The 24,818-nt window shown below is 45.6% G+C and overlaps 2 protein-coding genes across 3 annotated transcripts; both read left to right on the top strand.

Annotated features, from left to right (window-relative positions):
• Positions 1 to 1,763: 1,763 nt before the first annotated feature.
• Positions 1,764 to 17,456, top strand: LOC100136015 (ovary specific vitellogenin receptor). Of its 2 annotated transcripts, XM_036977501.2 has the most exons (20): positions 1,909 to 2,247; positions 5,331 to 5,450; positions 6,487 to 6,609; positions 8,174 to 8,296; positions 8,471 to 8,842; positions 9,151 to 9,273; positions 9,651 to 9,773; positions 10,211 to 10,330; positions 10,523 to 10,648; positions 11,043 to 11,214; positions 11,701 to 11,925; positions 12,030 to 12,148; positions 12,273 to 12,412; positions 12,851 to 12,992; positions 13,399 to 13,548; positions 14,719 to 14,781; positions 15,319 to 15,360; positions 15,852 to 15,932; positions 16,204 to 16,373; positions 16,617 to 17,456. In XM_036977501.2, exons 1-20 carry the CDS (start codon positions 2,181 to 2,183, stop codon positions 16,650 to 16,652), a joined length of 2,637 nt encoding a protein of 878 aa, XP_036833396.1. In that variant the 5' UTR covers positions 1,909 to 2,180; the 3' UTR covers positions 16,653 to 17,456. The 2 variants fall into 2 exon arrangements, with proteins under 2 accessions (XP_036833397.1, XP_036833396.1); XM_036977502.2 differs by lacking the exons at positions 14,719 to 14,781; positions 15,319 to 15,360 and having other exon boundaries at positions 1,764 to 2,247.
• A 4,379-nt stretch (positions 17,457 to 21,835) lies between these two features.
• LOC110522940 (potassium voltage-gated channel subfamily V member 2) lies at positions 21,836 to 24,434 on the top strand. The gene is made up of 2 exons (XM_021601376.3): positions 21,836 to 23,143; positions 24,126 to 24,434. Exons 1-2 carry the CDS (start codon positions 21,836 to 21,838, stop codon positions 24,432 to 24,434), a joined length of 1,617 nt encoding a protein of 538 aa, XP_021457051.2.
• The last annotated feature ends 384 nt before the right edge of the window (positions 24,435 to 24,818 follow it).

Here is a 24,818-nt window from a genome sequence, read left to right as displayed (position 1 = left end):
TTGACTCCATCAAATTATATTTGATGTTAAAAATACAGATATTTTTTTGGTTGTACTTTTACCCCTTTTTCTCCCCAATTGGTAGGTGCAATCCTGTCCCATCAGTGCAACTCCCATACAGACTTGGGAGAGAGCCATGCGTCCTCTGAAACACAACCATGCCAAGCCGCATCGCTTCTTGACACACTGCTCACTTAACCCAGAAGTCAGCCACACCAATCACCATACAGCTGGTGACCAAAGTCGGCTTAGGTGGCCAGCCCACCACAAGGAGTCACTAGAGCACAATGGGACAAGGACACCCAGACTGCCAAACCCTACCCTAACCCGGACAACGCTGTGCCAATTGTGTACCGCCTCATGGGTCTCCCGGCACAGCCGGCTATGACACAGCCTGGGATTGAACCCGAGTGTATAGTGATGCCTCAAGCACTGGGATGCAGTGCCTTAGACCGCTGCGCCACTCGGGGGGCACGTCTCACAATTCTTGTAGAAAATGTTACTTCACTGGAGATAGGAGAGTATTAACTTGATTCAGAATAGTGCACACACCATTTCACATTCAATATAAGGTAGCACAACTTTTCCAATCCATACTATTTAACGTGAGTTGACTTGTTTGCTACACTGTAAATGTATATTGAGTGTACAAAACATTAGGAACACCCCACAACCACCACCCATTTGCCAGAACTGCCTCAATTGCTCAGGGCATGGACTACAAGGTGTCAAAAGCGTCCCACAGGGATGGTAGCCCATGTTGACTCCAATGCTTCCCACAGTTGTGTCAAGTTGGCTGGATGTCCTTTGGCTGGTGGATCGTTCTTGATACACACAGGAAACTGTTGAGCGTTAAAAACCCAGCAGCATTGCAGTTCTTCCCACACTCAAATCGGTACGCTTGGCATCTATTATACCATACCCCGTTCAAAGGCACTTAAATCTTTTGTCTTGCCCATTCACCCTCTGAATGGCACACATACACAATACATGTCTCAATTGTATCCAGGCTTAAAAATCCTTTAACCTGTCTCCTCCCATTCATATACACTGATTGAAGTGTATTTAACAAGTGACATGAATTAGGGATCATATCTTTCCCCTGGATTCACCTGGTCTAGGTCATGGAAAGAGCAGATGTTCCTAATGTTTTGTATGCTCAGTGTACGTGTCGACGGTACAATATCTGAACATCAAGGTCTGCAATTAACACTAAATGCTGGGTTTATGTTTTCAAACAGCACTAAATTATGGATTCATAATTATGGAGAGGGAAAGAAAGAAAAAGAAAGAGAGAGAGAGAGAGATTCCATGATGATGCACATTATTACAGTTTTGTTTTGGTCTGCCTGCAGAATCTAGGACAGAAAGTGCCTCCAGCTGTGTTACTGGTACATCGCTACTATTACAGAACAGGCAAGTTGCAGGGAGATTCATCAGCTGCCCAATAGTCTTCATGATAAAAACAAGTGGATGGATAACAAGAAGGAGATATCAGAAACTTGTAGCTTAAAAATGGGTCCACATTAACCCCTGTATGGCTGGCTTTCATTGCACTCTTTCACTTTTCAAACAGTATGTTCAATTGCTCTGTAAGTTGACTGCAATTACTGCAGTTATGTGCTGTTATTGGCTAGATCCTTTATTTTTTATCCACAGTCCCATGAAGTCTGGCCAGTGATATGTCCCACTCACGCTAGATTGACTAGTAATCAATCAATTAACCAATTAGTGGAATCAATCGGTCAATCAATCACTCAGCTAACCGCAATTGCCCCTTGACAATCATACATACATTTTCATCTCGGCTACAGTTATGAATTGTAATAGCATATGCATCGAAACACTTCCCATCAGAATAGCATTACACATAGCCTAACATCACCGGTGGGCAGGGAAAGGGTTACTGTTTTGTAAAATGACATTTTGAAGGAGGGGGGGAAAGCTCACACACAGCTCTGCTGGCGCGGTTGTTTGGTGCAGGTTGATGTTATCAGTAAATTAGGACATGGCTTGCAGCTCGATGACCAGCTTGAGAGGAGGGAGAGCCTGACCGGTGTTGCCTAAATGAGATAAAAAGCGCGTGGTTGGCGCTAGGTTTTTGTTTTCTCCAGCTAGGTGTCGTATCCGTAGCAGTGTGAATATCCGCGCAGAACGACCAGGCCAGCTCACACTGCGAAATGGTCACGTCTATTCTTGGGCTCCTTATCCTACCAATATGTCTTCAGCAGTGTGGTGTTGTACACGGTACGTAGCCTAATTGTACATGTCTGAACGTTTTGTGGTCTATTTCAATGTGTTGGTACAACACCGGGTTGGTTATGCCCATTACACCTGCCTATGGTTTCTTTACACAGGACTGACAGCGGCAATGTAATACTCAACCTTGCTTTCGTTCTACGAATATGGCACAAAACGGGCAGACGGGTTTTCAGTGCCCTCAGCATATTGTTTTATTCCAACATTTGGCGTTTCCGATAAAATGCCTAGGTTTGACAAACTCCAGAATAATTGCTTTTAGTCTTTAGGTGTCGGTCGTTTTAAATGCGGCCAGGCAAAAGGCCTGTGTTTATGTAGGCTACGTGGTCGTTACACTAGAAACATATACCGTCGTTTTTTTTAAATGGTCAGTGTGGGTAATTGGTTTGGGTTGCAATGAATCTGAAGTCGATAGTACTGATATAGGGGGGTGGGATGTATTTGGAATCTTCTCTTTAACATTCGCTCTCTGTAGGTTACAGAATGTTCCACCAGTGATCATTTATTCCTGAAGATTGGGGCGAGCCTTCAATGGATTGATATGTTGTTTCACACTGGCCAGTGGGACAGCGTAGCAACACCACATTCTTCTCTTCGGGGGGGATTTATAAAGAACAAATTTATAAAGAACAGGTGACTTATTATTTGCGGACTATTGGATCGCAGTGCATGGCATTGGCGATTAAGCGTATTACCCTATCGGTATGTAGACCATCTATGAAGTGTTTAGCTTTGTCATTGAGCGTGAAGGGGTATGTTTTGCCACACCGTGAAAATAACATTTTATTAGTGTCGGGGGCTTTTGTTGTTGCATCTCCGATTGTTTTCACTTCGTGAATTGAGCGAGACCATACGCAAATTAGGTTCTCCTTGACCTAATTAAAATGGAGCTGTGTCCAAGGACCAAGGCTTTTATTCTCCATTTTGGTTGTGATACTGAGACCAATAGTGCTCAAAAGCGCGTTGTCTTCAGACTGTAGGCCACCACAGCGGACAGGGACTACAGAAGGACACAATCTGTGGCGAACGGAAATTAGTTTGTCAATCAAAGTAGACAATGGGCCTGAATGAAAGATGCGCATATTTTTTGAAATGTCTCTTGTTACTCAATTAAAAGTATAATACAATGAAATAAGAGTAGGCTAGGCCTACCTACAACAGTTAATGTTTGCCCTATGGCTTTCATTATGGAAACTGGTCATTTGAGTATTAACCATACATTTCACAATGACATTGATCTAACACTAATTACATATTTCCTTGGAATGTTTCAGACCTTCTGCTATTAATGATTGCACAATTGCAAACACTTGAAGCCTACAATTAATTTGAAAATGATAAATAATGAGACCGATCAGCAAGCTGCCAATAGGCGTTAGTACGCCTGCTTTAGTTTGGTTGGTGGGTTTATTCCCTAATGTTGCGTTTATATTTTAGATCCGTGTACATGTAGTGTTGGTTTCATGCGCTGAAATAAGATCCCAGACTTTTTCCATACACACAAAGTGTATTTCTCTCAAATGTTTATGCCCCTGTTAGTCAGCATCTCTCCTTTGCCAAGAGAATTCATCAACCTGACAAGTGTGGCATATCAAGAAGCTGATTGAACAGCATGATAATTACACAGGTGCATCTTGTGCTGTGGACAATAAAAGGCTACTCTAAAATGGGGGGGGGGATCTGTGACCAACAGATGCAAATCTCTAGATTATGGCCGTATGCATTTATTTAAAATGATTGATTTCCTATGAAAAGTAAAATGTTGCATTTATATTTTTGTTCAGTATTCGTCCAAGTTATTACCTACTATCAAGTTTTAATCAACAGATCCACTGCCCCAGGCTTTTCAGTGAAGCAACCGCAGCACAAAATGTGTTACAATAGCAGAGATGTATCTGAGGTAACTCCTGCTGTGAGCTGTGCTTGCTCCATAGAACAGACGAGCAGTAGGACCTATACAGTTGACTAATGACTAATATTCACATGATTCAGCCTCAGTGTGTATGATTATGCAAGTCTCCATTTATTTTGGCCTGGGATTTCATTTTGATGCCCTGCCCCTCAGGACCAGCCTTATTCTAGTTGCGGTTTGGGGGGGGTCATTGGTTTAGCTGTAGTGTGAACCACTCTAGGAGCACTGCTGCTACACACCGGTCCTTGCCTTGGAACTATCACTGGACGGTTTGGGCATGAGTGGCACTGATTAATGTAATCTCTCTACTATGTGTAGTCCTGTGTGTATGAGGACCCATATCAGCCACTTGTTTGGTAGTGCCCCTGAGACTTATGCTAATGTCCACACTGCAAGCGCTCTGCTTTATATGACCCTCTTGATCGTTCTTTGGCATTCTACCCTTCAAGAGCCTGATCTGCTGGCTTGTTTAGAAAATGGCTGTCTGAAAATGGCACCCTTTTGCTTATTTAGTGCACTGCTTTTGACTCGAGGCGTCTGTTCAAAAGTGTGTGCGCTATTTAGGCAATAGGGTGCCATTTCGGACACCCTTTGGCCACTGCCCAGGACAATTACTAGTCGGTCCCAGGCAGACTATTGTGCTGGTGGTATTGGCCTCCCGTCACACAGGTCTGTTAGCTCCATGCTGCAGAAGTGTACCATGCTGAGCAGGTCACTCAGGCACACTCTGAGGAGCAGGGGGTCATTAGACATGGTCCGGCTGTACTTTCTCCTCTCTGCACAGGCTCGTAGCTGGCTGGCAACAGCCACTCTGTCATACAGGAGCCATATGCCGTGTTTCACTGTGGCTGGCTGGTACCTAGGGCACAGTGGGTTATTGTTGACGTCAAATGAACTCTCTTCCCTCTGTCAATATTAACCCCATAGACAGTCATTTTAGAATTTGACTCTGGCTTTTGATTTTGCCTTAACCATCGATTGGCTGAATGTGTGCATGTAGTGATGGCTTATTTTGTGTTTCTGTGTCCTACAGACACGACCCAGGTCAGGACTTTCAATTTAGTGCTTAACGAGATGGAATGTTGTAGTCCTTGAAGCCTGGGGACGCAAACGCCAGTTCTACATTGTTGTGCAATGAGTATTTCCTTGTTCCTTACAGGATCGAAGACAGAATGTGAGCCCAGTCAGTTCCAGTGTGGGAATGGCCGCTGCATCCCATCTGTCTGGCAGTGTGACGGGGATGAGGACTGCTCCGACGGCAGTGACGAGCACACCTGTGGTGAGAAGCATGAACCGCCTCTCACACTATTTCATCAGATCGGTGATAAATCAGTGGCATAGCCTGTTAATCTTGGCCCCGTTGGTGCTGTGTCTGAATCCACCGGGGTTATCATGACCTGGTGTAAGTGGCGCCGGTTCTGGAGAGCTAAAAATGGCCGTGATGGAGACGCGCCCACGAGCCCCATCTGGGCAAACGGAGTGTCACCTTGATTTTCTGTGCTATCTGGGTCATGGGGGATGAGACGGAGCAGGATGGAGGGAAGAAGAGGTTGCTGTAGAAAGGGATGTGTGTTGCGGTCTTGATGAAATCTGTGCTGACATAACCACTTTAGTGTTACTATGGATTACCTGCCCATCTGTTTCCTTTGTCTCTCTGCCCGTCGATCCCTCTATTGACTGTATACATTACCAACACAGCCCTGGTGACATTAATGTTGATGGGACTTCCATAAGAGTTAGAGGGGCCTCTGGCAATAGGTGGCAATCTAGTCACAAGGAGGAATGGCCTGTGAGAAGGCTCTTTAGCACAGTGGACATGAAGTGACTGAAAATAGGGTGGGGTATGTGGGAGGGTGAGTGCTTTGCCATTGTGGAGGTCTGTTTGACTAATACTATGCTCAGTGCAATAGACCAGGATTTCCCCAAACTCTGTCCTGAGGGCCCCCTGGGTGCACCTCTTGGTTATTGTCCTAGCACTACACAGCTGATTGAAAATAAACACTTCATCTTCAAGCTTTGATTATTTGAATCAGCTGTGTAGTGGGGCCCCAGAACCACATTTGGAAATCCTGAAATAGACCACTATACTAAATATACACTATAGTGACTATGATTTTAAAGGGCACATTGTCAATCCTTATATTGGTTTAGTCCGGAGCTGACCTTCGGCTCTTTGTGATATTTTGGTTGGTACTTTGGGGCGGATTTTGTCCTCACACTGAAAGACCAAGATGCTTCACTTGCTGCTTGGTGGTCTGATTCTGACGCTCGCATACTGTATCACTAACACACTCGATGCCGCTTTGCCTTTGCAGTTCGTAAGACCTGTGCGGAGGTGGATTTTGTCTGTCGCAATGGCCAATGCGTCCCCAAGAGATGGCACTGCGACGGTGAGCCAGACTGCGAGGATGGCTCTGACGAGAGCGTGGATGTTTGCCGTAAGTGACCTGCAACAAGCCAGCCCCAGATTGGGACTCCCTTTCCTTCTGATCTTCGTATTCAGTTGAGAAATGTATCCCTGTCTAAAATAAATGTTGCCTTCACTTGCAATTTAACCCAACTTTTCATTATACTGTGTCTTCCATAATAAGTGGGTCAGGTTGTCAATCTCACACGGGCGTTTAATCACAGTTTCACCATGTGCCTCCCACGGTCAGCCAATGCAACAGCTGTGTCAGTTTGTGGATATGGCTTTGGATCCAGATTAGATCAGGTTACTCTGGCTCTTTCCGCTATACTGCTTTAAGTGCATGTCCTCCGTGCACCCTCGCATAGTTCGACTTGCATAGAGACCAGGTGGCCACATTACAAGCCTTCATTTAATGTTCCAAACGGGATTGTTCCCAGTGATGTGGGCAGCAGCAATGTATTCCACTGCAGTACACAATGAGCAGGGTGTCAGTCCTATTTGGGGTGGTTTGTGTGTACGTGCAGGTCAAGACGTCACTGGTTTGTTTGACCAGCTGTCGGAAAAGCGCTCTGTCTGTAGGCATGGTGATGTTTGTGTGAGGATGTGAGTCACCACATTTAAATATTGAGGAACTCTTAATTCTCCCAAAATTGTCCTTTAGTTAGAAGCAGTTGTCTTAAGCAATTCGCTCCCAAAAGTGCATTAGGTTACACGAGGCTGCTTCTACACCTGCATTGCTTGCTGTTTTGGGGGTTTTAGCCTTGGTTTCTGTACAGCACTTTGAGACATCAGCTGATGTAAGACGGGCTTTATAAAATGTTGATTTGATGTGACGTTAAGAATATTTCCAACACGGGTCTGTCAGTTCATCTGCCATCGTACATTACTCTCTGAGCCCGTTGTGTGTGTGTGTGTGTGATGTTACATTAGGAGCAGTATGAGTTTTCTTCGCCGATGTGGAGCTAATGCTTCACAAGCTCTTCTGACTGATACTGCCCAGCATGCTTTCACATGCATTTCTCAGAAATAGTTTCATTGATTTTGGTAGCGAGCACTCTCACCAGACCTTCCTATATCCCTGTTACACATGACTCGTCTGTCTCCTCTGCTTCAATGGTATGATTAGTAGGTCAGTTCCTGATGGCTTGTCTTTGATTGAAATATTAAATTCCTCTAGGTTTGCTTCCTAACCAACAGGCGTTGTGCCAATCGCCACTAGATAGAGGCTTGTAGGAGTTTTGAATGGGCTCGAAGACGTGCTCTGGACTCTCAGCCTAGTTAAGGAAGCATTCGTAATCTGCTCTATACAGTACCTACCCTGTAAAGTGAGGGAGTGTACACACTAATCTCAATCTAATCTTGTTGAACACATCAAGATCAATTGATTTGAAAATGTATAACATTTGTCTAACCGCCTACGTTTGCTGTCAGAGGCAGTCGACTCAGTGCTCGGCTCAATATATCGCTCAGTGCTCCATTAGCCGGCCTAGCCCAGCGCCCTGCAGAATTGTGTGTTAAGCATTTCCCATTCCAAACACTTGCAGCACTAAAGGTCTATAAATTCACTCCCTCTCCATCCATGTGCCCTGCAGACACCAGGACCTGCCGTGTGAATGAGTTTAGCTGTGGCGCCGGGTCCACCCAATGCATCCCGGTCTTTTGGAAGTGTGATGGAGAGAAGGACTGCGATAACGGCGAGGATGAAATTAACTGCGGTGAGTCTATTTGCCATGTAGCCGTAGGGCGAGAGGTGTCCCTCGAACCGCTAGGTGGATTTCCTTACTGTGTATTTTTGAATGACTCCAAGCAGCAACAGTTAATTTAGGAGTACATGGTTGTTGATTCCTACATTGGCGTCACAGTACTGAGTACTCCGTTCACTCACACAGGTAACATCACGTGCGCCTCGCTGGAGTTCACCTGTGCGAGCGGCCGCTGCATCTCCCGTAACTTTGTGTGCAACGGCGAGGACGACTGTGGCGACACGAGTGACGAGCAGGAGTGCGCCCCGTCGTCCTGCGGCCCCAGCGAGTTTCAGTGTGGCAACGCCACCTGTATCCCTGGCAGCTGGGTGTGTGACGACGACGTGGATTGCCAGGACCAATCGGACGAATCCCCTCAGCGCTGTGGTCGCCACCCCACGCCCCCGGCTAAATGTTCACCCAGCGAGACGCAGTGTGGCTCCGGGGAGTGCATCCACCGCAAGTGGCGCTGTGACGGAGACGCCGACTGCAAGGACGGCAGTGATGAAGAAAACTGTCGTAAGTGTGGAGCGGCTTAATCAGACCACCTGCAAGTTCCAGCAGGCCAGCCGATATTTTTTTTTGCTACACAGGTCAGATTGCGCTGCTTTCATATGATCATAAATGGAGCCTTCTATTACAATAAAACAATATTGCAATAAAAGGATCTGGCCATAAAAGAAACGTGCTTGTCTTTATACTCCGTGTCCACAGCAGCTGTCATGGGTTTCTGTTTTTTTTTATGGTTATGACCGTGGTGTAAGTATTGAGTGCAAATGGAGTTAAGGGTTAAATGGTGTGACAGGTCTGTGTCCTCTCCTCTCCAGCTGTTCGTACCTGCAGGCCAGACCAGTTCAAGTGCGAGGACGGCACCTGTATCCACGGCAGCAGACAGTGCAACAGCTTGCGTGATTGTGCAGATGGCACCGACGAAGTCAACTGCAAAAACTGTGAGTGTTCAACCAGAAGTAATGTCGTCCCGAACGAATGTACATGGTGTTGCTACACTACAGAACGTTTCCACAAACGAGGTCATTTTTGCGTCGGCGTTCAGACATTCCTGTATGAGTTGGGGCAAAATATGCTCAATAAATACTATAATTTGATATTCAGGATTACAGCAATGAGATTATGGAAGTATTGACTTCAAGCCGTCACATGAATTGCATTGGTTGCACGTGCAATTAAGCACTCCGTGTTTCTATGGTTACATCCACAACATTTGTAGACGGTCGACTCAATCTCCTACACCCACTTCCATTGTGTCACTGTACCTGTTTAACAGCCTCACCGGTTTGTAATGTCACCTTTCTCTTTCACGACTCAGTGACGCAGTGCAACGGCCCTGACAGGTTCAAGTGTCGGAGTGGCGAGTGTATCGAGATGAGCAAAGTGTGCAACAAGGCCCGGGACTGTCCTGACTGGAGCGACGAGCCCATCAAAGAGTGCAGTAAGTGGATGGACGGGAACCAAACCTGTTTATAATTAAGCAGTAGAAGCGACGCGAGGATGAGATCAGTTAGTGTGTGTGTAGTCTTGTGATTTGTTCAGTCACGATGAAGAGCCATGAGTGCTTTCACTGGAGTGGGTTGCCTTGCAAGTTGCAATACTGCCCTGGTTGTAGACCGCAGAACATTATGGGGTTGACGCAAGTGTTCGGTCTGTTTGTGTATACCACTTACTATATACATTTTACCCTTTTGACCTGTCCCATGTCGGATACCTCGTATTGTCCTTGTCAAACTCGTCCTACGCTACAGCGATTCCCATTAGTCCGCTATCGTTCAGCCAGCCGAAGCCAGTCCACTGATGTGATTGATTTTCAGGCAGGCCTTTGTTTGTGAATAAAGGGCATGAGTAACCACTGTTCTGCTGTTCCCGTCTCAGACCTGAACGAGTGTCTGCTGAACAATGGCGGCTGCTCCCACATGTGCAGGGACATGGTGATTGGCTACGAGTGTGACTGCACCCCTGGACTGCAGCTCATAGACCGTAAAACCTGCGGGGGTAGGAGCCATATCTAATCATTAACCCATACACTATTTGATATTAACTCTCATGCGAAAGAAAGGTGTTTTCAGCTGACGTTTAACTGGGTATTGAGATGTACTACATCTCTTACATTTGACTTGGTATTCACAACTAAATTCATTGACCTCCTACTGTTAGTGACTATTCATGTTTTTCCCTTTCCTGCAGACATCGATGAGTGTATGAATCCTGGGATCTGTAGTCAGATCTGTATCAACCTGAAGGGAGGGTATAAGTGCGAGTGCCACAACAGTTACCAGATGGACCCCACCACGGGAGTGTGCAAGGCCGTGGGTAAGTTGGCTCAGCCTGGCGTGTATACACCATGCTGTACCACCACGAGCACATGGCAGAGGGATGCCTAGGCAGACGTTGGCACGCTAGAGGAACGCGGCGTCACTAATGGGCATCCGGTCCAATGGACTCGGTACTCCATGTCGATCTGTCCTGATCAATGTGTTTGACTTCTCAAGCTGCTATATATTTTATTTATTTATTGTAGTCCAAGCTCAAATGGAAAAGCAGTGATATAGTTTGCAATGACCTTGATCTGAAGTCCAGCTGGGGGATGTTTTTTTGTGCCATTCCTGACTCGGTGACTCGTGATTAGTGTTGTTCTGACATGAGGACTGACTTAAAAGGCTCCATTGTATCGTCATTATGAATGAGTGTCTGTGGCTCCCTCAAGGCACGGAGCCCTGTCTGATCTTCACTAACCGGAGGGACATCCGGAAGCTGGGTCTGGAGAGGAGGGAGTACACGCAGATCGTGGAGCAGCTGCGGAACACAGTGGCACTGGATGCAGACTTCACCCAGCAGACGCTCTTCTGGGCAGACCTGAGCCAGAGGGCCATCTTCAGGTAGCTATGGGTCCCATCTTCAGGTAGCTATGGGTCCCATCTTCAGGTAGCTATGGGTCCCGTCTTCAGGTAGCTATGGGTCCCGTCTTCAGGTAGCTATGGGTCCCGTCTTCAGGTAGCTATGGGTCCCGTCTTCAGGTAGCTATGGGTCCCGTCTTCAGGTAGCTATGGGTCCCGTCTTCAGGTAGCTATGGGTCCCGTCTTCAGGTAGCTATGGGTCCCGTCTTCAGGTAGCTATGGGATTAAGTCTCAGCCCATAGATGGTCTATTATCATGGAGTCTGTGTTCACCTTGACCTGTTATCACTGGTTTCTGACAGACGTATGAAATCAGTTTTACATGGTAACCAGGGCCAAAGTTCACTGAGCATATGTTCGCTATACTTCCCAGCAGTAAACCGTTCAACCCTACAAACTACATTTCTTTTTGGCTCAATGAGTAACTTCAAACCGAGCACAGATGTTTCTCAATCCCTTGTCTTTCCAGCACGGTGTTGGATAAGCGAGGAGATGTAGGAAGTCATGTGAAGGTGATAGATAACGTCCAGACACCAGTGGGGATCGCCGTTGACTGGATCTACAAGAACATCTACTGGTCAGACCTCGGTACCAAGACCATAGCTGTGGCCAACTTCATCGGCACCAAACGGAAAGTTCTCTTTGACAGCGGTTTGAAAGAGCCTGCGTCTGTCGCTGTTGATCCACTCTCTGGGTAAAGTTACTGTATTTAATGGGGGTTCTGCATTTCTGTTCCTGAATGCTTCCACCTTTCTTTACCCTTATAACGATTTGATCTCCTCTCTGCCCGTGTTCTAGATTCTTGTACTGGTCAGATTGGGGTGAACCAGCTAAGATTGAGAAGTCGGGCATGAACGGGGTTGACAGGCAGGTCCTGGTCGAGACTGATATTCAGTGGCCCAATGGCATCACCCTGGGTGGGTGAAGCTGGATTCTGATTGGCCCGTCACTGCATTATACCTCATGTGCATTTACCCTTTGAGCAGGTTCAATTGATTTGACGGCGACAGGGTGTGATGTGTATTCATTTCCTTCCCTTAGACCTGATCAAGAGTAGACTGTATTGGGTGGACTCAAAGTTGCACATGCTCTCTAGTGTCGACCTGAACGGAGACAACCGGAGGAAAGTGCTCCAGTCCCCAGGATACCTGGCTCACCCCTTCGCTGTCACTGTGTTTGAGGTATGGCTCTCGATGCGCTGTGAGGGTGGTGAAATGTGTGTGTGTGTGTGTATATAAGTGTGCGAAAGCTACTTATTATAACTAATACACTGGCAGGGTAATTGACAGATTGTAGTTTTGCGTCTACAATTGGATTGCTTCTCGTGTTAATGCTACCCAGCAAACACATGCTTTTATTGACATTCATAATTGGTCATTTGCTAAATCTCTGTTCAAAGTGTTTAGTTGGTTTCACCATAACTGGTTTTCTGTAAACCCCATGATTTTCTCTGTGTGGTGATCAACGGCATTTACCCCTGGTGGCATTTGACAGAATTACTGTTAGAATAAATATCTGTTTGGTGTCTTCAAAAGTATTTCCTTCTCTGAAGCTTAGGTCCCAAGCCATTTCTACTGGCATCTGCTCTGGGGTTTAGTGTGTGACTGGTTTTGTTTCAGGATCGAGTGTTTTGGACAGATGGGGAGAACGAGGCAATCTACGGAGCAAACAAGTTCACAGGCTCTGATGTGATTACCCTGGCAAGCAATCTGAACGAGCCACAGGACATCATTGTTTACCACGAGCTAATCCAGCTGCCTGGTAAGGCTGCCAGATGTTAGCCCTCTCTCTCTCCCAAGCCCCAGTGATCAGGCTATATTAGTTAGCCTAGATCACAGGGCGAGAGGGCTGTGTTTGCTGCCTCTGTGAAATTCACAGCTCCACACTCATATGTAACTGTCTTCAGTCAACTCCATTGACCCCTGTAACCGTTAGTGCATGGCAGGATCCTTGTTTTTGACCTTTCCCTAACTGGCTAGCCTCTCAATGCTTTAAAAAAAAACACTCTGACTAGGATATTTTAGGACATCAAAATGCTGTCATGTAGGTGTGACTAGATTGATCTGCGTTTTTAAGGCAAAGTAGCGTAGTTCTTCACGTAATGTATCCTAGAAGTATGGGGCACAGGCAGTGGCTAACTGGTTCCCTCCATTTTGATTCCACACAGGGACAAACTGGTGCAATGAGAAGGCTCAGAACGGTGGCTGTGCCTACATGTGCCTGCCAGCTCCACAGATCAACAAATACTCCCCCAAATACACGTGCGTGTGTCCTAAAGGCCAGACGCTCGCTTCAAACGGCCTTCACTGTCGACCAGGCAAGTACCTTACCCTTAACATCCGGTTGGGCAGTGAGGGGTTAAACTGTGCTGTGATGCCTTTTTTTTTTTTTTTTTTTTTTTTTTTTTGTACGAGCCCTCTCTCTTTAGAGGCCTTTAACTCCCATTCTGTCACCCAAGCATTTCTTTCCCCTCTGTGTTGCTTGTGAAGCCTGACCGCTGTAGCCAGGCTGTCTGGCCCTCTGTTTGCCTGTCTTCTGCTTCATCCCAACTGCCCTTCTAAAAGCCTCTGCTGCTTTTTCTTCCCCTCTCAGAGCCACTGATGTTTGGGAATATAGTTGAGATGGCACTAGGCTTTTTAAAAGCAGTTTGATTGAATGAACCACCCGGGGTGCGGAGGGGACAGGGGGTTATTGTAGGGGCCAATTAGAGGGACTCCTGTCACTTGAATGCTTTATATACTGCTTTTTTTAGATTTGATCCAGAAAGCAACATGTGTTCTCCCCAAATAGGTGTCTTGTCTGGTAATTGATGGAATGCTAGGATATAGACTGTGTGCTTGACGCTTTTCATTTGCATGAGACAAAGGGGTCGGATTTGCTTAGTGAGGGTACTAGCGGGGAAAGCTCAGGCTGTGCACCTCACTGCCATTAACCAAGATCTATCGCCTAAAATACTGTTATACTTGTCATGCAGTGTAGTCTATGCTCTTAATTTAATAAAGATCTTTATTAAATGATCAATGAATAAAGATTATTTCTTGTGGTAATTTAGGCTCAGTTATAAGTCAAGTGTGGATAATATTTTGTCTGCTCTAATCGTCTCTCCTGCTTCATTTCATTCATGCCGCTCATAATCCTACATGAGCAGCCTTCAGATTTTGCACTACTATAGAGTAATATAGGCCTTAACATTTCCTGCTTTTTGTCGCCAATTCCTTTGGCAATTGAACAAGGCTCTATGGTTAGCTGGACAGTAGTATAGAAATTGATTTCATTTCCCTCTAGTAATTTTGGATCACTTCTGCAATTTTTTTTCAAACGCTTCTGTGCTTCGCGTTGCTCCGCTTTCCTGTTTTTCCGCTAGGAATTAATTTGTGACATAAAGTAACATGAAAAAGCTGCATGGTAACATGCAACTGTAGTCAGAATGTGAAGCTGTGATTGAAGTTTTGCCAAAGCGTTACAATACTCTGCTCTCTTATGACAGTGAGCCCTTCTACTCCCTCAAAGGATGATGGGAAAGCTCTAATACGTCCCACTGACCCCCAAGGTAAAGATGTCAACCGCCCGCATGCCATGTGCGGCTGGGGCTGCATGCGTGTCCTGGCTATAGCCACGACTCAGGACCCAGTAGTCTAGTTTCATGGCCTTCTGGGCTCTTAGAAAAGATGTCAATGATTTTAATTTTACTCTTGGATGACTCTGGTCTGGCTTCCCTGTGCTACCCATCGTCATGGTGATTAGCCTAAGCTTTCAGCCTTCTACTGGGGCGGTGTGAGGTGGTGATGGGGAAGTTGGTCAGTCAAGATGTCTGGAGTGTTAGACATTCCTGTACTGTCAAAGTAAATTTTGGCAGTAGCTATTATTGCCATCCACCCAGGAATGTTAAACGGTAGATTTAAGTGACGTCTACAATTAACCAGTGGATGCATGCATAATTAAGGACCACAATTAAAGTAACAAATATAGCATTTTATCTGTAGTGGATTTATTTGATTAGCCTGCTTTTTAAGTCATTTGTTTAGGCCTTTTTTTTGTTTCTGTAAGATGCCTTTGTTGCACTGATCTCAGTTTTTTTTGTTCAAAGTGATCACGGTGCCAAAAGTTGTCCCCCAACCTGTCCCTGCTGGTAAGCCCCAGTTCTCCTTCCCTGATTGAGCCCTTGGTGAAAAGAAGTGGTAGTTTTCCTTAGACTGTGATTTGTGCCAAATTACTGGTCCGTCAGCCTGTTCTTGCCAGCTCTTGATGGCCACATAATGTTCCAGAGCCCAGCTGCCCACCAGGGGGTTGCCAGAGGGATCAGAGCCACCCTATTGGCAGATGGGCAGGGAAGGAAAAAAAAGCTGGTTCTCTCTGCCCCCCCCCCCCCTTCCATTCACCAACTTGTTTGCAAGTCATGTCACTACCAACTCTCATATCACCTATGTTCCATTTCCTAGAAGTATTATTTCCATGACCAGTTGTGTCTATTGTACTTTAGGCCCTCAAGGTTATTCTTGGTACACCGTGATTATTGGTTACCCTAAAATAAACTAATAGCGACACGAACCAGTATGGTTCTGTGTTTACGTGGTCCCTCAAAGGACCGACTCTCATTCAGACTAACTTTTTTTGTTGTAGAAGCCAACGTCAGTACATCCATCCGTGAGGTGGACTCTACAGCTAGAGGATCTGCAGCTGCCTGGGTTATCCTCCCTGTGTGTAAGTACCGCTGTCACTGCCCCATCCCGCATCTCTCTCCTGCAGCTGTCGATGACTCATACTTTTTAAAGGACACTCAACTGTATGATAAGTGGGTGGGTGAGCAATACTTCAATGGTTTTTCCTAGTTATAGTAGTTGTTGATTGGCTGTGGTGATTTATTCAGGTTACCATTGAATTGCACCGCTGCTGTGTAACCTTGGCTCTGGCTAGCTGGATATTAAACTACAGTATGGCTTATGTTGATCCCACTTTTGGCTCCTGTCCCCAGTGTTCCTGGCCATGGCTGCTGCAGGAGGCTACTTGATGTGGCGTAACTGGCAGCTGAAGAATAAAAAGAGCATGAACTTTGACAATCCAGTGTACCTGAAAACCACCGAAGACGACCTCAACATTGATATCAGCAGGCACTCCTCCAATATAGGCCACACCTACCCAGCAGTAAGTAGTCTCCTTAATCAGTCGCGTGTTCACTTCTGTAATTAACTACTTGATTGTGTGAACTTCCAATCCCTTTTTGCATTGTGACTTATCACCTTACGTTTACTTGCAGACTGTCCCCTAAGGGGGAAATCCCATTCATTGTTGCTAGTAGCCAGACTACTTTAGCCCTCAATCGGTAAATTGTTTAGATTCTCTGCCTGTGAAGGTCCACTTTCCATTGTGCTTTTGTCTTCCTTCCAGATATCAGTTGTGAATACAGAAGATGACTTGTCATAACCAATCTGCCAAGTGAACCCCGTCGGTTTCTTCTACCTTTGGTCTCCATGCCAACGACCTCTGCTTCTTTAACAGAGCTACAACCAGATGCCTTCTAAAGTGCATTAAGTTGTGTTTTCTGGGGGGATGTTTGTCATTAGTTGTGTGAATGATGTATGAATTGTCCTACTCACACCAAGTGTGTCCAAAGTGGCAAGGGATTTTGGGGGCTTGGCCTCTTATATCCCCACTCCTTCCCCCTTAGCCCCAAAACATTTCAAAGATTCTACTACGTGCGACCTTGCGTCTAGTTCAGTACACTGGTCGTCCTTTGAAGTGAGGCCATGCAGGGCGCGATACTGGTTCTAACCTTCAGTCCCCTACTGAACATGTTTCTCTGAATATTTATGAAAATAATATTTTAGGCAGTACTGTCTTAAAATATGTACGTTTCTTATGAACATTATCTCCAGAAGCACATTCTTATAAAGCTTTTTTGTGTGATTCTGTGCTGGGAAGATGAGAGCTAAGGAAGGTCATGTTACTACAGCATTTGTAAAACATTGTACATAAACCCTCTTCCCCTAAGAACAGAATCAGGACTGAAGCACTTTGATCAAATGGTCTGCTGTAAATAAGATTGTATACATTTGACTGAAATCAATTTTTGCTATGGTTGGGCATAGTACCAGGGTAGGGTAAGATGTATTTAAACTGAATTTGTTAAACTATTTTGTATGTTTGTGCCGTTGCTGTGACTTTTTCTAGCCATGTGCAGGGGGACTAAATGCTGTGTCGTGAATAAAATGATTTGCAAACACTTAAGATGAAACAAGACTCTTTCATTTACACATTTCCGTAAGACCCATAAGTCATTCAAAAAGCCACTGCTTGACTTTCCCTTTACCACTTATTGGTACATTCTGAATCTCCTCCTTTCTCCCAAAGCATACATTCCCCTCGTTAATTCAAAAAGGAATTGACTGGTCTGAGGATATCATGCATGCACTAAAAACCAATGATTTTACAATGTGTGTGGGGGGGGGGGGGGGAGTACAAATGTACCAACTTCTGGAGTTTGGTAGAGAATCTGAGTGCAACCTAGTCATTTGTTGGTCTAAGGTAGTGGCCCTAGTAGCTTTTCGAGAGTGCATTATTTTAATGATTGACAGCCTATTTCAACTGCATTAACATATGCATAGTTGTGCCTGATATAACAATTGCAGATGGCAATATGGATTGTTTTGATCTACAGGATATCATAATCCAAGTAAACCTCTTGACTGTTAGGGTAAAATGTAGATTTCTGCCTAATACATGCCCAAAGGTATTTTTCATGAAATGGTAATGCTGCATAGGTTTGTCAAACTGCCTTTCCTGATGTACATACTTGAGGACATAAGCTCATGTACCGATACTAAAATAGGAAATGTTTAACTATTCAAAAGTAGGGCATTAAAATACACTTTCTAAATATATATATATACTGAACAAAAATGAATGCACATGGAAAGTGTTGGTCTCATGTTTAATGCCATCTTATTTCAGCTCAATGCTCTCCATACGCACAAAAGGCTGTTAGTGAGCTTTTCTCCTTTGCCAAGATAATCCATTATCAAGAAACTGATTTAAACAGCATGATTACACAGGTGCATCTTGTGCTGGGGACAAAAGGCCACTCTTAAATGTGCAATTTTGTCACGTCTCAAGTTGAGGGAGCGTGCACTTGTCATGGTGACTGAAGGAATGTCCACTAGAACTGTTGCCAGAGAATTGAATGTTAATTTCTATCTTAAGCCGCCTCGACGTCTTAAGGAAATTTGGCAGTACTTCCAACCGGCCACAACTGCAGACCACGTGTATGGCGTCATGTGGGTGAGCGGTTTGTTCCCAACTTTGACAGTGCTCAATGGTAAGGGTTATGGTATGGGCAAGCATAAGCAACGAACACCATTGACATTATCGATGGCAATGTGAATGCACAGATAACGTGACAATCCTGAGGCCCATTGCATGCCATTCATCCGCTGCCATCACATGTTTCAGTATGATAATGTATGGGCCCCATGTCCATAAGGATCTGTACACAATTCCCAGAAGCTGAAAATGTCCAAGTTCTTCCATGGTCTGCATACTCACCAGACATGTCACTCATTGAGTATGTTTGGGATGCTCTGGATCCACCTGTACGACTGTGTTCCAGTTCACGCAAATATCCAGCAACTTCGCACAGCCATTGAGTGGGACAACAGTATGATCAACGTGAAGGAGATGTGTCGCGCTGCATGAGTCAAATGGGGGTCACACCTCTACCTTTTTTAAAGGTATCTGTGACCAACAGATACATATCTGTATTCCCAGTTGTGAAATCCATAGATTAGGGACTCATTTATTTCAATTAATTGATTTCCTTATGAACTGTAACTCAGTAAAAACTTTGAAATTGTAGCGTGTTTATTTTTTCAGTATATACACTGGATTCTGCCGTTTCAGCCAAACCTGTTGCTAACCGGTGTATAAAATCGAGCACACAGCCATGCAGTCTCCATAGCAAACATTGGCAGTAGAATGGCCTTGCTGAGGAGCTCAGTGACTTTCAACGTGGCACCATCATACAGTAGAATGTCACCTTTCCAACAGGTCAGTTTGTCAAATGTCTTCCCTGCTAGAGCTGCCCCGGTGAACTTTAAGTGCTGTTACTGTGAAGTGGAAATGTCTAGGAGCAACAACGGCTCAGCTGTGAAGGGGTAGGCCACACAAGCTCACGTAGTGCGGAAAAATCACCTGTCCTCGGTTGCAACACTCACTACCGAGTTCCGAACTGCCTCTGGAAGCAACGTCAGCACAGTTACTGTTTGTCGGGAGCTTCAAGAAATGGGTTTACATGGCTGAGCAGCCATGGCAAGCGTCGGCTGGAGTGGAGTAAAGTTCGCCGCCATTGGACTCTGGAGCAGTGGAAAGGCCTTCTCTGGAGTAATGAATCACGCTTCACCATCTGGCAGACAAATCTGGGTTTGGCGGATAGCAGGAGAATGCTACCTGTCCCAATGCATAGTGCCAACTGTAAAGTTTGGTGGAGGAATAATGGTCTGGGGCTGTTTTTCCATGATTCAAGCTCGGCCCCTTAGGTCCAGTGAAGGGAAATCTTAATGAAATCTTAACGCTACAGCATAGACGATTCTGTGCTTCCAACTTTGGCAACAGTTTGGGGAAGGCCCATTCCTGTTTCAGCACGACAATGCCCTAATGCACAAAGCGAGGTCCATAATGAAATGGTTTGTTTAGAGGTTGGTGTGGAAGATATTGACTGGCCTGCACAGAGCCTCAACGCTTAGAAGAGCATTTTGGGACCTACTTCCCAATCCCCATTTGAATGTGATCCTCGCTCAGTTGACATGCGAGTAAGTGAAATCGAAACAGCTGATCGAGCTGTCATGTGACTGAATGCATTCATGGGTCACTACGGAGGAGTTTTGGTTCCTGACTTAAAGTGAATACCCTGCCGTCTTCCTCTGAGCATTAATGCTGCATTCAAAACAACAGGAAACTGGGTAATCTCAGATTTCCGACTTCAGTGGGTTCAAGACAACTGGGAAAAATAGTTTTGAATGGTCAACCAACTCGGGAACTCTGGGCTCTTTCTAGAGCTCTGACTTTCTGACCTGAAGATCCAGTAGTGGTGCGTGGGTAAAATCACTGGGGAAGCCAAGCCCCCCTTCCCCCAAAAGCCATATTACAACCTATGTGATGCAATAATAGCATTGTTTGCTCTATAATCTGTCAATTAATTTGCCTTGCGACTGTGATATATAGGCCTAAAGGCCGAGATAATAAGAAGACACCGTGGCAGAATAAATTCAACCACACCTTTTGTTTTAACACAAAACACAAACTCGGCAAAAAAAATAGCTGACCCTGTCTTTCAAAGATAATTAGTTAAAATCCAAATAACTTCACAGATCTTCATTGTAAAGGGTTTAAACACTGTTTCCCATGGTTGTTCAATGAACCATAAACAATTAATGGTGTGGAACGGTCGTTAAAGAGGCCTTTCTACTGACTCTGAAAAACACAACAAAAAAAGATGCCCAGGGTCCCTCGTTACAGAGTGCAGTACAATATGCTGTGTAGAGTCAAAAAGGTTAACTGGATTAAGCCCACAACGAGCGTAGTTGAAACAGAGTTTACACAAAGGCTAGGATGGCAGGTTACTTCAGAGCACTTTTAACTAGTTTGCTTGCACCAGATTGGATTAAAGGGTCACAGCAAAGTGACAAGAGTACCATAGCCACAGGCATTTTTCTGTTGAGGGCGCTGCTGAATAAAAAAAACAAGTGCCTGTGCGACAGATGCTATATTGGTCCGTTAACACAGGGCTTGTAAAGGCCCAGCGTACTGCCTTTAAAATTTTTTTTAAAAAGTATATTTTTTTATTCCGATTTTCAGGGGGCTCTGCGGCACCCTCAGCACCCCTACTTCCCGTGGCTTTGGTCCGTAGGAATTTGCCATTGTTTAGTTATTTGCAATGAGAGAAAGTGGTTGGTGCCTCTTGGTGGTAAGCAATGAGTTAGTACCATACAGTGCAGCTGGCAGCAGGCCACAGCTAAACTGGAGATGTCCTGCTCTGCATGTTAATGCCAGTAGACATTAGGCGTGTGTTATCGTATTTTATCATGCCTCTAGGATTATAATACTCCACATAAGCCAGGGGTTTTAAGACTATTAGTAGCTGCATGTAGATGAAAACACATCACATGAGCTATGACCGGAAAGATTTCCTTAGGACTTCCTTAGGACTATTAGATGACATAAGACGGGATAGTGTTAGAATCATTGAAACAAACTGGATTTAAGCTGCATCCTCACCTTTAAATTTTTTTTATTTTTTACTACCAACCAGGAGGTCAGTAATGGTCTATAATACAGCACAGTGTGTCCCCTGCTGTGGCTAGGCAATTTGATCTGTGAATGTCAGGCAAATGGAAGACGTCAGGGTGGAGGGGAAAGCGACTGGAAGAGGATAATAGTATTTAAATCTTTAAGCACCCAGATCCTCAGTCAGCAACATTAGACGGTCAGGGTTGTTTCTTTCTGCTGGTATACTGCTGTGGGTGACTCAGGAGAGGGTATTAGACCTGTGGTAATGCCTCCACGCCCCTCAGTGAGCCGGCGTGTCTGACCAGGTCCCAGCACAGGACTCCAGAATGTTCAAGAATAGGAGACGGAGCCTTTTCCCCAACTACAAAGTGGGGGGGACAGGCCCCACATACAAGGACCCAGAGGAGGACTACAATGTTCCCCTCACCCAGAACAACTTGGTGAAACAATGGAACTCCATGCAAGAGCTCAGACGAGACATCTACGACATCTATGCAGAGTACGAAAACGAGGAAGATGTTGTAATGGCCTCCCCAACAAGAGGTCTCTCCTCTCTTGTGAAGAACTACATGCTGAACATCAACGTAGGTGGGAAGGAGTATCAGATCTCATACAGGGTTGCTGCCAAGTATCCCAAGACCAGGATCGGCCGCCTGGCGACATGCACAGACCACAACAGAAAGCTGGACCTGTGTGATGACTATGTTGTCCAAAACAACGAGTTTTTCTTCGACAGGGACCCGGACATCTTCCACAGCATCTTCAACTTCTACCGGACGGGCGTCCTCTGGATCAAGGATGAGCTGTGTCCCAGGAACTTCCTGGAGGAGATCAACTATTGGGGCGTCAGGATCAAGAACACACACCGCTGCTGCCGCATCTCCTTTGAGGAGCGCCAGGATGAACTCAATGAGCAGCTGAAGATCCAGCGGGAGCTGGAGGCCGAGGTGGAGATGGAAGAGAATGAGGACCTGTTCCACGGCATGGCGTTTGGCCAGACGCGCTGGATCATCTGGAACCTGATGGAAAAACCCTTCTCCTCTGTCACCGCCAAGCTCATGGCTCTGGCTTCCAGCTTCTTCGTGCTGGTGTCCCTGGTGGCCATGACGCTGAACACGGTGGAGGAGATGCAGTACAACACCCCCACGGGACAGCTGAGCGGGAAGACCTACGGGGAGCATGTGGAAACCTTCTGCATCGCTTTCTTCACCATGGAGTACCTGCTGCGTCTGGTGTCCACACCGGACCTGCGACGCTTCGGGAAAAGCGTCCTGAACGGGGTGGACCTGATTGCCATCTTTCCCCTCTACCTGCAGCTGGTGCTGGAGTGCTTCGAGAACGACGACTACGGGAAGCACCAAGACATCGAGACGGTGGGCCGGGTGGGCAAATTGGGCCAGGTGCTGAGAATCATGCGTTTGATGAGGATCTTCCGTATCTTGAAGCTGGCACGCCACTCTACGGGGCTGAGAGCATTCGGCTTCACGCTGCGCCAGTGCTACCAGCAGGTGGGCTGCCTATTCCTTTTCATCGCCATGGGAATCCTCACCTTCTCTGCCATGGTGTACACTGTGGAGCATGATGTCCATCAGACCAACTTCACAAGCATCCCTCACGCATGGTGGTGGGCAGCTGTAAGTCACCCCATTCTATTTCATTGGTCATTATAAGTAATTTGCTTAATATTATTGCATTACCTTCATTGATTTGTTTAGTTATTTGGAAATGTTTGTACTGTGTATTATTACAATATCACAGGAAATTCTGGACTATCATTATTCAGCACATTCTGACCTTGCTCAGTGCTGAGTATCTTTCTATGTGACTATGTGGTACTGTTAAACACACACACACACAATTGGGTTTTACACAGCATGGAGCAACATTGATTCATTCTTACCTGCAGATTCAATTCCACCTAGAACTAAAGTTGGCCTTAATTACGAACATGCAGCCAGAAATAGATATCTTCATCACACACTTATCAAGTACAGTAGCCTATTATCACGGTTACCTTTAAGAGACACCTTCACATTGCCAATAGCCTGTCCTGCCCTTACGTCTTGATCTTGTTTCATTAGGGCTGACTCAGCAGATGTGGAAGCTATTTTCCATTGCCTAATAGATACAATGGTATTGAAGAGGGCTGGACTCCGGTTCCCTCTCACTGCCAGGGGAGGCATTTAGGGATTTCCCTTGAGGCACTTCCACCTTATTTAATGGAACAAGATGACATGGGAATTGATCTGTCGTATGTCATTTGACTGTAGACCCACCTAGTGCCTTAGTTCTGTAATTCCATTAAACAATGCTTCAAAAGAGCCTTCAGACGGAGGTCGAATATGTCCCCAGAAACGAACTACGTCACTCGCCCTCCTAATAAAGCTTTTCACATGGGCTCTCCTCGGCCTCCTCCAAGGCCTCTAGTAAGCACAGTGACACACATATCACAAAGGGTCAACTCGGGGCTCAGATTGCAAAGCAAAGTTAAAACTGCTATGCACTGCGAGTTGAATCTGAGTCCAAGTTGTAACTTCCTGGAAATGTTAGCAAGCTCAGTAGCGACTCGGTTAATGTTCACAGATAACATGACCATTGGCCTTCTCCTTCCCTCAGGTGAGCATCTCTACTGTGGGCTATGGAGACATGTTTCCAGAGACCATCCTGGGCCGGCTGTTTGCCTTCGCCTGCATCTCCTTTGGGATCATTCTGAACGGCATGCCCATCTCCATCCTGTACAACAAGTTCTCAGACTACTACACCAAGCTGAAGTCTTATGAGTACAGCTCCACACTGAAGGCTCGGGGCAAGGTCAGGTTCGCCAAGAGGGCGGCCAGGAAGTTTACCAAATGCTGTGACGATGCAGTCCATAAACACACTGGTGAATGTTCTCAGAGCTCTATGGGAGACTTTCCATTCAATTAACAGATCTGCTGTGACAGCATGAAATTATTTCTACCAAGTGGGGTTCCAAGGGAGCTGGAGTTACTATGCATCTCTAGTCCTGTAAAGCTGCCCCTAAACTGCATCCTTTATCCTGATCTTGTCCATATTCTGATTGTGCCCACATATTCCGTGTAGACGATTAAAATATGCAATGTGATCCGATTGTCATCAGATCTTCCTGACTACCTCCTGAGGTTGTCAGGCACACTTACAAGTGTAGACCGATATGGACAATGAAAACATTTAAATCGTCATTATGAAAGAATAGCTGTCAAATAATTTACATACAGAGGGGGACCAAGAAATCTGGTCACAATGCAGACACAGTGGATGGATGAGAGACATTAAAACCATGTGTAGACA

This window comes from Oncorhynchus mykiss, chromosome 5 (assembly GCF_057628025.1).
Source record: "Oncorhynchus mykiss isolate SJ-2025 chromosome 5, ASM5762802v1, whole genome shotgun sequence".
Lineage (NCBI taxonomy): Eukaryota > Metazoa > Chordata > Actinopteri > Salmoniformes > Salmonidae > Oncorhynchus > Oncorhynchus mykiss.
The sequence above is the reverse complement of the archived record's forward strand: the minus strand, read 5'-3'. Positions and strand labels throughout refer to the sequence as shown.